This window comes from Pleurodeles waltl, chromosome 7 (genome assembly GCF_031143425.1).
Source record: "Pleurodeles waltl isolate 20211129_DDA chromosome 7, aPleWal1.hap1.20221129, whole genome shotgun sequence".
Taxonomy (NCBI): domain Eukaryota; kingdom Metazoa; phylum Chordata; class Amphibia; order Caudata; family Salamandridae; genus Pleurodeles; species Pleurodeles waltl.
The window spans coordinates 915,103,201-915,117,701 of NC_090446.1; the positions used below are offsets into that span (position 1 = coordinate 915,103,201).

The 14,501-nt window shown below is 45.8% G+C and overlaps 1 protein-coding gene across 2 annotated transcripts in view; it reads right to left on the reverse strand.

Annotated features, from left to right (window-relative positions):
- Positions 1 to 14,501, reverse strand: part of FAT2 (FAT atypical cadherin 2) — a 234,157-nt gene that overhangs the window by 120,733 nt on the left and 98,923 nt on the right. For both annotated transcript variants that reach the window (XM_069199589.1, XM_069199588.1), the window contains exons 6-7: positions 3,861 to 4,071; positions 921 to 1,060 (exon numbers count right to left, since the gene is read on the reverse strand). In XM_069199589.1, coding sequence (XP_069055690.1) covers positions 921 to 1,060; positions 3,861 to 4,071 — 351 coding nt within the window. The remainder of the gene's footprint in view (positions 1 to 920; positions 1,061 to 3,860; positions 4,072 to 14,501) is intronic.

Below are 14,501 nucleotides of genomic sequence, written 5' to 3' on the forward strand. Positions count from 1 at the left end.
ATGGCTGAGTTAGTGAAATAAATAGCAGAGATTACAGAGACTAGACCCCACTTTTTTCCATCCAGCCCTTTATTTCTTCCTGAGGCATTGGTCTGTTTGTTTGAAACGTGACAATTTCTATTTAAACCTTTACTCATGTCCAAGGCCACTTGAAGCATATGCTTCTCCAGCTTCTTGCCACATAATCCATGATCTGCTGCATCCCCTGCAGATTTTTTTTTTTTCAGTGTTTCTAGCTCAAACAGATCAAAAGTTACTAAATATGCCGCCACATGTCCTGCTGGATGGTAGCAGGCTTTTGCAAAGATTAACTGGGTACATTTCAGTTGTTCCTTGTGGTGCTTAAGGGTAAACTGATGCTAAATAATCTGCCTTTTCTAGTCACATAACTTGTTCCTGTCATGACGCATAACCCAGAGGCCCCGGATGAAAGTGAGATATGACAGGCTAAATCAGGGACTTCAAACTGGGGAGCGGGCCTCCTTGGGGGGATCTCAAGTGATCCCGGGGGGGGGGAGCACCAGGCTCTGACCAAAAGAAGGATTATGCAGATATTACTTTGTTTCAAGCAGAAAAATGTTTATTGCATTTGTGAAAAGGTAACATAGCTTAACTGCAATGTTTAAGTAAGTCTAGACTTATTTAAGCATTACCAACTTAATAGAATAGTTATGAAAAATTCTGAGGGGGGAGGCCGATGATTCATTTTTTCCCACTTAGGGGGGGTGCAGTAGTATCAAGTTTGAAAACCACTGGGCTAAATCATCCCCAATACATTAAAGTGAGCAGAGAAGTCAATTCAGTGCTCTTCTTCTTCTTCTTGGCCACCATCTTCTCCACCATTGACCATGTCAATCAACTCCTAACACCATGCGGCATGTTGAACTTCAGCAAGAGAGCAATTACAGGAATTTACTCACCTGGGTTCTAATTACTCTGGTCCCATCCGTCACCTGCACAGTTAGGTTATAATTTGACTGCTTCTTCGCATCCAGGACTCTGGCAATCATTACTCCACCTGTGCTCTTGTCAATATCGAAGTCCAAATCACCATCGCCTCCTAGTGTGCAAGCAACATGGACAGAGGTTTATTTGAGGTAACAGCTAGAGAAGAATACAAGAAAAGGGGGGAACCCATAGACTGTAAAAGCTGTTCCTTCACAAATGGGCAGACAAACTCCTCCCCACTGCAAACTTAGTAAAAGATGGCCCTTCACCATGAGGTGTGCAGATACATTTGCAATGGTTTTGATGCTGTGAGGGTTTGTTACGTGCCCCCTGTCCGTGAGGTGTACATGCAAATTGCACCGGGGTTGGTGCCTGATAGAAAAATGGCATATCTCTGTAGTGTACAAATACAGTGCCTTATGGTCTACTGCAGGGGGTGGCTTGTGAAAGAGAAATCCCCTGCCTCTGAGTTGTGCAGAGACACTTCTGATGCTCTCTGGGTCGGGATGGCGGATACCAGAATTTATTGTTTCGCACGTGTACAGGTAGACTGCCTTATGCTATGGTGTTGGTAACGGTTTAATTAAAGGGAAAATGCCTGTCTCTGGGGTGTGAAGCACTGGGATTTGTTGTGAGCTACATAGGTTAGCTGTAGTGTGCAGCCTTAGGCTCTGGTGCTGGGGGTGGCTTGTGATAGGGATGCTCCCTGTCCTTGAGGTGTGCAGAGGCACTGCTTCTGCTCTATGGCTGGCAATAGGTTGTGATAGAGAAACTCTTTGGTTTTCATATTGGGAGACAGAGAGTCTTGGGAACAGATAAACTGTTTTGGATACAGATAGGCAGTCTTGGGTACAGATAGACTGCATGGGATACAGGTAGACAGTCGTGGGTATAGATAAACTGTTTAGGGTTCAGACAGACAGCCTTGGGTACAGATTGACTGCTTGGGGTACAGATAGACGGGTTTGGGTACAGATAGACTGTTTGGGGTACATATAGATGGGTTTAAGTACAGATAGACTGTTTGAGGTACAAACAGACAGGCTTAAGTACATTTAGACTGTTTGGGGTACAAGTATACAGCCTTTGGTACAGATAGACTGCGTGGGACACAGACAGGCAGCCTTGGGTACAGATGGACTGTTTGGGATACAGATAGACAGCCTTGGGTACAGATAGAGTGTCTGGGGTACAGATGGACATGCTTGGGCACAGTCAGACTGCAGTAAGTGCTGATAGACAGCCTTCGGTATGTGTAGACTGCCTTACACAATGGGTTGTTGATGGTTTAAGGACAGACAATCTCCTTGCCTCTGGGATGTGCAGCACACTGCATTCTGGTGAGGGGAATGTTTTGTTAGCTAGATAGGTTTCCGTTCCCTGTCTCTGGGGTGTGCAGCCTTAAACTCTGGTGCTGAGGGATGACTTACTCAGACACAGACTCAGTACATTCTGGTGCTGGAGGAGGTTTGTTAGAGACAGGCAGACCCACTCGGTGTGCACATCCAGAAACAGATGCCCTTATCCCAGGGAGGAGTGACGTCAGGAAGGATACAGCCAAGCTATCACTGCTGAAGGTCACGTCCTGGCACTCCAGCCTCATCCCTGGCTACCAGTTTCAGCAGTCTTGCCCGAAGCCTGCCGTGCACAGGTGTCCTGGCCAGACTTGGGCCTAGCAGGGCGGACGCGTTCTCTACCTTTCCATATGTCCAAGTCTCATAGGAACGTGGGTGTCTTTTGAGAGCCCAGTAACAAAATGTGTGTCATGGAATGGCGATCATCCTCAAGGACGAGCACAAGTCATTCCTGAAAACATTTTCCTCTGTCGCTATAACAACTAGAAAGGGACATACTTTGGCAACTAAACTGTGACAAATGGGACCTGAGAAAACGACTTTCAATCCCAGCTTCTACCCTTAACTTTACTACGTAACCTTGAGCAATTGGATGTGTTTGTGTCAGTCGCCTCATTTTCTAAAAGCAGCATGCATGAGATAAACTAAACAGCACTTTTTAACATATATACAATAAAGTGTAATTTTATATACGCTCTAGGCAACCCCCCCATGCTATTTCCACTTCCCTTCATATCTATTTCTTACCATGGGATATTCAAGACAACGCTTGCCCCACAACCACCCCCGCCCCTCACGCAGCTCCCCACCACCTCACTTCCAAGCAAGCACACAGGGTCCCATAGCTTCCTGGGAATGACTCTTGGGTCTGATGGTAACTGTGGTGCACTGTCTGTCATACAGGGAATGTGTAATTCAATACCTTTCTGGCTGAGGGGGTAAAAGAGGCGCTGAGGAGGACTTTAGCACTTAGCACATGTCATGCATGGCACTGGCCAGAGTTATAATGCTCCTTTCCGATCATAAAGTAGAGCACATTGGTAACTGCAATTATGTTTGTGCTAATAAAAAGGAATAGATGTCAGTGCAGTATTGACCCCCAGTGGCCAGTTACACTGTGACATAAACTGAAGATAAGATCTGGTGGATACAGCACTAGTTGCCAGTAAGTGAAGGTTAAATCATACCCATAGTATTGGTTACTGCCGGAAGCAGACTCAAACACAACACCTCATTGACACTCTGCCGACCACAACACTTTGGCATTAGTAGATGTCCAGGAGGAAGCAGACAGTGGGACATCTGCGGCTCCCCAGGCAGGGAGCAGTCAGAAAACTGCACTGATTGAATGTTCCCTTATCCCTATAGACCTGGCCAATCTGGCTACAAAGATATGTAGGACCATCCTAGTGTCACCACATGGATAGTAATGTGTCTACTGTGGCGGAGAGATATCCATTCTAACTTTAGTAATTAGTGCCATATCGGCCTCTTTTGATAACTTGGGGGCTAAGAGTTACCAGCCTTCCTTTCAAGGGGCAGGTGTGACTTATTTACCAGTGATCTCGAACCAGAGCTGGCTGCTGGTGATCTCCGTGCTGATGACGCCCACCATATGGTTGACTGGATCTGTCTCCATGACAGTGAAGGTAAAGTGTGGTTCATCAAATGCCAGTGGTTGTGCAGATGGGGAAGGAAGAGGGATCCACTGCACATGCAGACGGACACTGGTGGAACGTGGAGGACTCCCGCCGTCTGTTGCTTTCACCTGCCAAAGACAAGAGCTGAGATTAGATTGTGGAGTTTCATGGGGTGCTGATCGTGATGTGGTTTGGGTGATGGATGGACGTAAAATGTGGCACCTTATAAAAACATTTTTTAGAGCAGAAATATTTATAGCCCTGAAGGACCAGTACATAGCTGTAGAACCTTTTGAGACTTTTGATGGCAGTGCTGCTCCTAGTGTCAAAGAGCCTGATCCGGACTTTGGCAGGTGGTCAGCCTCCTGTCATGTGACAGGGGTCTTTCCTCCACCACCCTGGCACAACTAACACCTGCCATATATTGATATCTCCAACAGCCCTACTGAGATCTTCGTGCCTTCATGGGAGCGCCTGCCGCAGCAGCTCTTCCAAAGGCACTGAGAGTTTGCTGAGCCCTGCCATGTTTTTTTTTTCTTTTCCAAAAACAAACCTCCCAAACTTGGAGTTTATTTCTGAAAATAGCAAAAATAAATGACACAGACACCCTGGGAGTTTTCTCACAGAATTCTGAGGTCTTTTTACTATCTTTTCTGTTTCGGACTACCAGACTCTAAATAGGGCAGGCGGACCTTCAGTTTGCCAGAGAGGGCCCCCTGCCAGAGTACCCTCTTGCCAAACTCTAAATCAGGTCCCAAATGTTCTTAGTCCAAAAGTAATTGCCTTTCTGCCCGGGAGTAGGTGTAGTTCATGACTAAGCATCAATATATTCGCAGTTCCAGTGTCAATGTTTTCTCAATCCCTGTAACATGTGTTCACTTTCTTCATTTGGCCCATTACTCGGTATTTTACCTTTCCAAAATGTGAGAACTTCCTTTGCACAAAATGTAAGTATTCCCCTTTTAGCCGAAAGTGCTTCCCTGCACTACTATCAGTGTACTCCATATCTATGTGTACTTGTGACTCTGTCCCACTGTGAGTGACAGTCAGCCCCAGAGTACTAATGCCCTCTCCCAATGAACATATTTATGATTTCCAATCTATGTGTCCCGCTGTCACACTGACATGTCTGTAATGGGATTCTTGTCTCCCATTGGTTTATATGATAGTCTATCTGCCTCTGTGCTAGTGTTTTCCTGTCCCAATGTCATTGTGCCCAATGAACTGGTGCACCTGTTTCTCAGCCTCGCAGTGTGTCCCTCTAACTAGGGGAGCAGTTTAGCCAGTAAGACTCCAAGGTGTGAGTCTTAAATTTCCCAACTAAAAATGTGGTGGTCTGCAGGGTATATGAGATAAATGACCAAGGTTTGGGATAAACTGTTGCAAATATTGCATCAAGTGGGCTTCCATCTAGAGTAGCACACGGGGCAAAAAATGATGCATTGAGTCCTGCCCAAGCAATTGCTGATAGACCATTTGAAGCATTTGTCTCATCACTTTTGGGGCATTTGACTGTCAGTAGTAAGCCAGGAAACCTGAAACTGGTGCAGCTTTCCGAGATTACTACTGCCAATGTTTATGAATTGCAAAAATCAGTACATTTGCACCTATTGAAGGAGTTCTTATATGGTTGCAGTTTACTGCTTTCTGGTAAACCTGTCGCTAAATATATTTAAGTTACAAACCAAAAAATGAATCCTAAACCTTCTTAGCGCAATGAGAACAACAAAACAGACATATCTGACCCGACTCAGTGTCCTCCACACCCAAGTACCAAGCCACAAATACTTTTATGTGGGGGGTGTTACACCCCAATCCACCTCCCCGCCACTGATGCCACACCCTTGCCTCTCACCCAGTGATACTTGTAGAGAAATTAAGCAACTTAAGGGTACATCTGAGATATGCTGGCAGGTCCGAGTGGCACAACGTAAGGGGATCTAGCTGTGCTGCACTTTAAAATCACTATTAAAACTTTGCAACTGCTGTGATTAAACCAATCTGACTACTGATCTTGTGAGGGTAATTATGCCTTTATCTTCATTTTAGACACTGGTCTGTTCTGCTCCTTACCAGTCTGTTGACTAACTTTATTCAGACTCAAGTTTTCGATGAAAACCGTTTAAAAAAAGAAACTTATAATGGCCAACACGAGGATGAAAAGTTTCACTTCTGCTTCCCTCATAATATTAATTTAGCCCAACCAAGCGCTGTAAAATATTTGAAACGGGTAAAACAAGGAATAAGTGCAAATTTAGGTCCGGAACAAAGAACTCAATAAAAGTATTGAATTGACAAGCTCCCGGCGATGGAAAGTATGTTCGTTTTCAGACGAGAACTATCTAGGGAAGAGCTGGGGCAGAGTCAGTAACATGTAAGGCAGAATTGACAGCTGACTTAGTCCCAAGCCTACTACCCTTTTATAGAACAGCCTAATGAGCTGGTGATTCTGTCTCAGCCCTCCTCGCATTTCAGAAATTAGTCAGATGTACGATTGACTTTGGCCCAACCCTACCTTTCAGACGCACAGACGCATGGAATTCTAAAGAATTCTCAAGATAATAGTAAGCCTCTAAGCTAGAATGCTAATGAAAACACTAAAAAGAAAACCCCAAGCTACTATTCAATTCTGGTTTGCACTGGCCCCGCATTCCTAAGTAAGAGAAGAAAAGGTGAAGGATCCTGCCAATTTTCTCTTTGAAGATCGTTTATTGAATTTTGTGCCTGTCGAGGCATGGATTTCACCACCACAGATCACTATGTGTTCCCTGATATGTTTTTGTGGTCAGTAAGTGGCAGAGTATGTGGCGCGGGTGTGCAGTACCGCTGTGTGCTTTCAATAATCCTTAGGGGGCATAATGCCCATAGACAAGCCTGTTCACCACCCAGGGCAATGGGAGAGCCCCAGGGACTGATGCAGCTGTCTCAGGCAAACTGAAAAACAGGTGGTGGTGGCCTTGAGACAGGATGCAATCCTAGACCAAGGGAAGGCCGTGCACTGAGTGCTCCATTGTTTTGTGCAGGATATTGGGGTGGTTAGGGAGCAGGAGAGGCTCCTGGTTTTTGAACACAGCCTTTGTCCTCACACCCTACCCTAGTTAAGCTTTCTGCAAGTTCCAAGCACGGAGAGTGCAATGGTTACAGTGATTAGGGGGCAATGATAGTGTAAGATTTTAGCTGGTTCTAGTAAGTGCAGTGTTTACTGAGATCCAGCATATTCCGTTTGTGGATATCAACTGGGTAGTCCTTGCCCCGAGTGAGATCCTCAACAGTTCCAGGCAGCGGTTCCAGGCATACAACCGTGACAGTAGGCACAGAGCCTGCGAATGCAGCAGATGGTTGAGGAAAGGGACAGATCCACACTGGGTTGGGTTATATAAAATGCAGGACAGTAGAGGGTCTTTTTTCTCACCCTGGAAGTCGTCAGTTTCCTCTCCCTGTGTCCTTTAATTACATCTGTCCTGACGATGACCTTCTAAAGCAATTAGGGGGTCGAAATGCAATGACATTGCAACAGAGTAAGTCATTTCCTGTCACTAATGGACAGAGCTGTTTCCCATTTTAAATAAGTAGCCTAGTTTATGGATTTGATTGTAGTCATTTGTTGCTACACTGTACATAGGTGCATTCAAGTTCCTTCTCTGATTTCTTGTTGTGTGATAGTTGGAGAAACTGAGCACGTTTACTATTGTCTTGGTTATAACGCTTATTACTTTTTCTGTTTCCATCTAAATACCTGCAAAGTTCAAATGAGGCTACTTTGTTTGCTCTCTTTTTTGACATTTACTTTTTAGGGTAATTGGCTTTGGATTCACGTCTATGATCAAACTTTTTGAATAATAGTAATTGTTCTGCTATATAAGTATAGCAAATCAATTACAATACTTTGCTATACGAGTCTTTAAATGAGTCCCTGTGAACCACTATATTGAATACTTAAGATTACCCAAGTTTCCTTGGAATAAGGGTTGCTCTTATACATTACACTCTTACAGCATGTGTACATAATAAAGGTTAGCACTTAAAAAAAATAAAAAAAAAGATCATGGAGGTCTAGACACCCAAACGCCAAACGTAGTGGAATGTATTCTATTTGTTGCAGCAGGACAAACTCATAAGTGTAACCCACAGAAAGTGAACTAGAGTCATTGAGTCATGTTTACATTTTGTTTGATGCGCTGAGGTCGATGCACGCTGGAGAGGTGATGCATCAACCCCCTTCCACGCAATGGAGGCTTATGTGCCAGTTCTGATCAACGCAAGAGTCTGTTTGCACAGTGGTAGCAATACATTGATTTTGACTGAAGAACCATTTTATACCCACTTGCAAGGGCCCAGGACTGGATTGGCACCACTTTGCTTGGCAAGACTCACAGTTGGTAGAGTATAGGTGCTGTAACAGGTGAGGTGGAAGCCTTTTGAGTCCCCTGAGAATTCTGAAAACAGGAGGCAAGCTAGCAAGCCTTTAGAGTTACTTTGGTTCAGGGATTGAGAGATGCAGATCAAGCAAGGAGGGCAGCAAGCAGCAGGTCAGCAGAGCAGGAGTTCATTAGAGTAGCAGTTCAGCAGTGTGGCAGTCCTTGTAGCTGCACAGCAGCCCTTCTTCCTAGGAAGGTATCCACTGACCAAGAAGTATACTGAAGTGGTGGGGTCAGAAGTGCAGTTCTTATACCGAGTGGTGCCTTTGAAATGGGGGAGACATCAAAGAGATGCTTTTGAAGTGCACAGACTCCCTGCCATTCCTGCCCTGGCTCCAGACTCACTACAAGGGGGTATACAGCCCTCTGTGTGGGGACAAGACATCGCCTATTCAGGTGTGTCAGCTCCTCCCTCCCATCCTGCCCAGGATGACTCATCAGGATGCGGATGGCCCATCAGTCACACCTAAGCTCTCTTTGTGTCTGACTGTCTGGAGGAAATGCACAAAGCCCAGCTGCCACCCACTACAGACATGTATTCAGATCAGAGACAGGCAGGAGGCACAAAATGGCTAAAGAAAGAAAATAACAACTTTCTAAAAGTGGCGTTTTCAGAAATCTGACTTCACCATACATTGAGATTTTGAATTATGATTCCTGAGACACCAAACTTGGGGATACCATCTCTTCCCAATTGGAAATTACATTTATATCTATAGCCTTTCTTTTCCCCATGTTAATTGTAATTGTAATTGTAATCGTATTTATATAGCGCTTACTACCCCTGACGAGGCGTCGAAGCGCTTTTCGATGAGTAGCACGCTACTCCGGTACCCAACAAGAATTAGTGATGGATTAGTATAATTTAATAAGGAGTACAGTTTTAGTATTATTATGAGTTAATTTGAGTTGCGGATATGAGAGTTTGTTAGTTAGATTGACTGGAGTAATGGAGGGGTGGAGGAGGAAAGAAATCCAGAAGTGTTAATTGGGAGTTTATCCTTCATTTACTCAATCCAAAGGCTTGAGATGAATAAAAGGGGAGCGGAGGGGAAAGAGGATGTGGAAGGGTTAGGGAGAGCATAGTAGCAGGGTGAGATGAATGCAGGAAAATTTAGTAGGGTTGTGTGGGAGGTCACAGAGGTAGAGTGAGGTTTGGTGAGTTAGATGTGGAGGTGGAGGGAAGAGCTTAGGCAGAGATATTTAGGAGATGAAAGTGGTCGAAGGGATTTGGGATGAGTCCGAGTGAGAATGGAGGATATTTTGATAGAGACATGACATAAGAGTGATGAGTAGATAAGTGTGATAAAAAGAGAGCAGAAATTCATACATATCTAGTATAACAACCCAAAAAAAAACCAGGAGCCATGCAATGATCCACAAACATGCCAGGCACAGAAACAACATATACACATACATACACATATATATATATATTTATACACACACACACATGAATACACACACATATGCACATACAATACATAATTAGAATCATGGGTAAAAAATACTTAGTCAGACAGGTTTAAAAGAGTGTGTGTGTATTTTATTGTTATTGGTTTAGTTTCTGTAAAATGAGCATCGTGGCCTACCCAACCGGAGTATTTTCTACGAGTATGTCAGTAAGCGTTACCTAGCATGTTTTATACGCCTCGTTTATATTGTACACTAAGGGTACGTGATGGGCCACGGGGTAAACGTCTCCAGCAACCTTGTGTGCCTTTGGCAATGTGATTGTTACTAGTGCGTCTTTGTGGAGATGTCCTTGTGCTTCTGAGCATCAACAACGCACCACCGGAATCGGCGGTAAACGCATTGGGGTCGTTTTGGAAAGCTCTCCATCATTCTGGTAAAAGGCGGGAATTCCTTTACCTACTTCGAGGGTGGACGGGGCGTGGCTCAGCGGGCGGAGCTTACAGGTGCTTTATAAAGGGAGAACCTTCTACTCTGTGTCTCCAGCAGGGGAAGATAGAACCTGCGCGTCTCAGTCAGATACAGATTACGCTCCAGTACATCATCAGTTCACCTCCAGGATGGATTCTAGATCTTTTTCTGCTATGGGATCTCTGAGCGCACAGCCTTGCTTTATCTTTGCCAAGCCCAAGAGTTAGGGTGGCTTGTCCTTTCCAGAAGCTGAGCTTCAACTGCGGCATCTGCTACGATTATATTTGTAAGTGCTTCCTTTGAGGTTTAGTTTCTGTAAAATAAGCATCGTGGTCTACCCAACCGGAGTATTTTCTACGAGTATGTCAGTAAGCGTAACCTAACATGTTTTATACGCCCCGTTTATATTGTACACTAAGGGTACGTGATGGGCCACGGGGTAAAACGTCTCCAGCAACCTTGTGTGCCTTTGGCAATGTGATTGTTACTAGTGCGTCTTTGTGGAGATGTCCTTGTGCTTCTGAGCATCAACAACGCACCACCGGAATCGGCGGTAAACGCATTGGGGTCGTTTTGGAAAGCTGTCCATCATCCTGGTAAAAGGCGGGAATTCCTTTACCTACTTCGAGGGTGGAAGGGGCGTGGCTCAGCGGGCGGAGCTTACAGGTGCTTTATAAAGGGAGAACCTTCTACTCTGTGTCTCCAGCAGAGGAAGATAGAACCGGCGCGTCACAGTCAGATACAGATTACGCTCCAGTACATAATCAGTTCACCTCCAGGAAGGATTCTAGATCTTTTTCTGCTATGGGATCTCTGAGCGCACAGGCTTGCTTTATCTTTGCCAAGCCCAAGATTTAGGGTGGCTTGTCCTTTCCAGAAGCTGAGCTTCAACTGCGGCACCTGCAACATTTATATTTCTAAGTGCTTCCTTTGAGGTTTAGTTTCTGTAAAATGAGCATCGTGGTCTACCCAACCGGAGTATTTTCTACGAGTATGTCAGTAGGCGTTACCTAGCATGTTTTATACGCCCCGTTTATATTGTACAATAAGGGTACGTGATGGGCCACGGGGTAAAAACGTCTCCAGCAACCTTGTGTGCCTTTGGCAATGTGATTGTTACTAGTGCGTCTTTGTGGAGATGTTCTCGTGCTTCTGCGCATCAACAACGCACCACCTGAATCGGCGGTAAACGCAGTGGGGTCATTTTGGAAAGCTGTCCATCATCGTGGTAAAAGGCGGGAATTCCTTTACCTACTTCGAGGGTGGACGGGCGTGGCTCAGCGGGCGGAGCTTACAGGTGCTTTATAAAGGGAGAACCTTCTACTCTGTGTCTCCAGCAGAGGATGATAGAACCCGCGCGTCACAGTCAGATACAGATTACGCTCCAGTACATCATCAGTTCACCTCCAGGATGGATTCTAGATCTTTTTCTGCTATGGGATCTCTGAGCGCAGAGCCTTGCTTTATCTTTGCCAAGCCCAAGAGTTTCCAGAAGCAGAGATTCAACTGCGGCACCTGCTACGATTATATTTGTAAGTGCTTCCTTTGAGGTTTAGTTTCTGTAAAATGAGCATCGTGGCCTACCCAACCGGAGTATTTTCTACGAGTATGTCAGTAAGCGTAACCTAGCATGTTTTATACGCCCCGTTTATATTGTACACTAAGGGTACGTGATGGGCCACGGGGTAAACGTCTCCAGCAACCTTGTGTTCCTTTGGCAATATGATTGTTACTAGTGCGTCTTTGTGGAGATGTCCTCGTGCTTCTGAGCATCAACAACGCACCACCGGAATCGGCGGTAAACGCAATGGGGTCGTTTTGGAAAGCTGTCCATCATCCTGGTAAAAGGTGGGAATTCCTTTACCTACTTCGAGGGTGGACGGGGCGTGGCTCAGCGGGCGGAGCTTACAGGGGCTTTACAAAGGGAGAACCTTCTACTCTGTGTCTCCAGCAGAGGAAGATAGAACCCGAGCGTCACAGTCAGATACAGATTACGCTCCAGTACATCATCAGTTCACCTCCAGGAAGGATTCTAGATCTTTTTCTGCTATGGGATCTCTGAGCGCACAGCCTTGCTTTATCTTTGCCAAGCCCAAGAGTTAGGGTGGCTTGTCCTTTCCAGAAGCTGAGCTTCAACTGCGGCACCTGCTACGTTTATATTTCTAAGTGCTTTCTGTTGAGGTTTAGTTTCTGTAAAATGAGCATCGTGGTCTACCCAACCGGAGTATTTTCTACGAGTATGTCAGTAAGCGTTACCTATCATGTTTTATACGCCCTGTTTATCTTGTACACTAGGGGTACGTGATGGGCCACGGGGTAAACGTCTCCAGCAACCTTGTGTGCCTTTGGCAATGTTATTGTTACTAGTGCGTCTTTGTGGAGATGTCCTCGTGCTTCTGCGCATCAACAACGCACCACCTGAATCGGCGGTAAACGCAGTGGGGTCGTTTTGGAAAGCTGTCCATCATCCTGGTAAGAGGCGGGAATTGCTTTACCTACTTCGAGGGTGGACGGGGCGTGGCTCAGTGGGCGGAGCTTACAGGTGCTTTATGAAGGGAGAACCTTCTACTCTGTGTCTCCAGGAGAGGAAGATAGAACCCGCGCGTCACAGTCAGATACAGATTACGCTCCAGTACATCATCAGTTCACCTCCAGGAAGGTTTCTAGATCTTTTCTGCTATGGGACCTCTGAGCGCACAGCCGTGCTTTATCTATGCCAAGCCCAAGAGTTAGGGTGGCTTGTCCTTTCCAGAAGCTGAGCTTCAACTGCGGCACCTGCTACGTTTATATTGTACACTAGGGGTACGTGATGGGCCACGGGGTAAACGTCTCCAGCAACCTTGTGTGCCTTTGGCAATGTTATTGTTATTAGTGCGTCTTTGTGGAGATGTCCTCGTGCTTCTGCGCATCAACAACGCACCACGTGAATCGGCGGTAAACGCAGTGGGGTCGTTTTGGAAAGCTGTCCATCATCGTGGTAAAAGGCGGGAATTCCTTTACCTACTTCGAGGGTGGACGGGCGTGGCTCAGCGGGCGGAGCTTACAGGTGCTTTATAAAGGGTGAACCTTCTACTCTGTGTCTCCAGCAGAGAAAGATAGAACCCGCGCGTCACAGTCAGATACAGATTACGCTCCAGTACATCATCAGTTCACCTCCAGGAAGGATTCTAGATCTTTTCCTGCTATGGGATCTCTGAGCGCACAGCCTTGCTTTATCTTTGCCAAGCCCAAGAGTTAGGGTGGCTTGTCCTTTCCAGAAGCTGAGCTTCAACTGCGGCACCTGCTACGTTTATATTTGGAAGTGCTTCCTTTGAGGTTTAGTTTCTGTAAAATGAGCATCGTGGCCTACCCAACCGGAGTATTTTCTACGAGTATGTCAGTAAGCGTTACCTAGCATGTTTTATACGCCCCGTTTATATTGTACACTAAGGGTACGTGATGGGCCACTGGGTAAACGTCTCCAGCAACCTTGTGTGCCTTTGGCAATGTGATTGTTACTAGTGCGTCTTTGTGGAGATGTCCTTGTGCTTCTGAGCATCAACAACGCACCACCGGAATCGGCGGTAAACGCATTGGGGTCGTTTTGGAAAGCTGTCCATCATCCTGGTAAAAGGCGGGAATTCCTTTATCTACTTCGAGGGTGGACGGGGCGTGGCTCAGCGGGCGGAGCTTACAGGTGTTTTATAAAGGGAGAACCTTCTACTCTGTGTCTCCAGCAGAGGAAGATAGAACCTGCGCGTCTCAGTCAGATACAGATTACGCTCCAGTACATCATCAGTTCACCTCCAGGATGGATTCTAGATCTTTTTCTGCTATGGGATCTCTGAGCGCACAGCCTTGCTTTATCTTTGCCAAGCCCAAGAGTTAGGGTGGCTTGTCCTTTCCAGAAGCTGAGCTTCAACTGCGGCACCTGCTACGTTTATATTTGGAAGTGCTTCCTTTGAGGTTTAGTTTCTGTAAAATGAGCATCGTGGCCTACCCAACCGGAGTATTTTCTACGAGTATGTCAGTAAGCGTTACCTAGCATGTTTTATACGCCCCGTTTATATTGTACACTAAGGGTACGTGATGGGCCACTGGGTAAACGTCTCCAGCAACCTTGTGTGCCTTTGGCAATGTGATTGTTACTAGTGCGTCTTTGTGGAGATGTCCTTGTGCTTCTGAGCATCAACAACGCACCACCGGAATCGGCGGTAAACGCATTGGGGTCGTTTTGGAAAGCTGTCCATCATCCTGGTAAAAGGCGGGAATTCCTT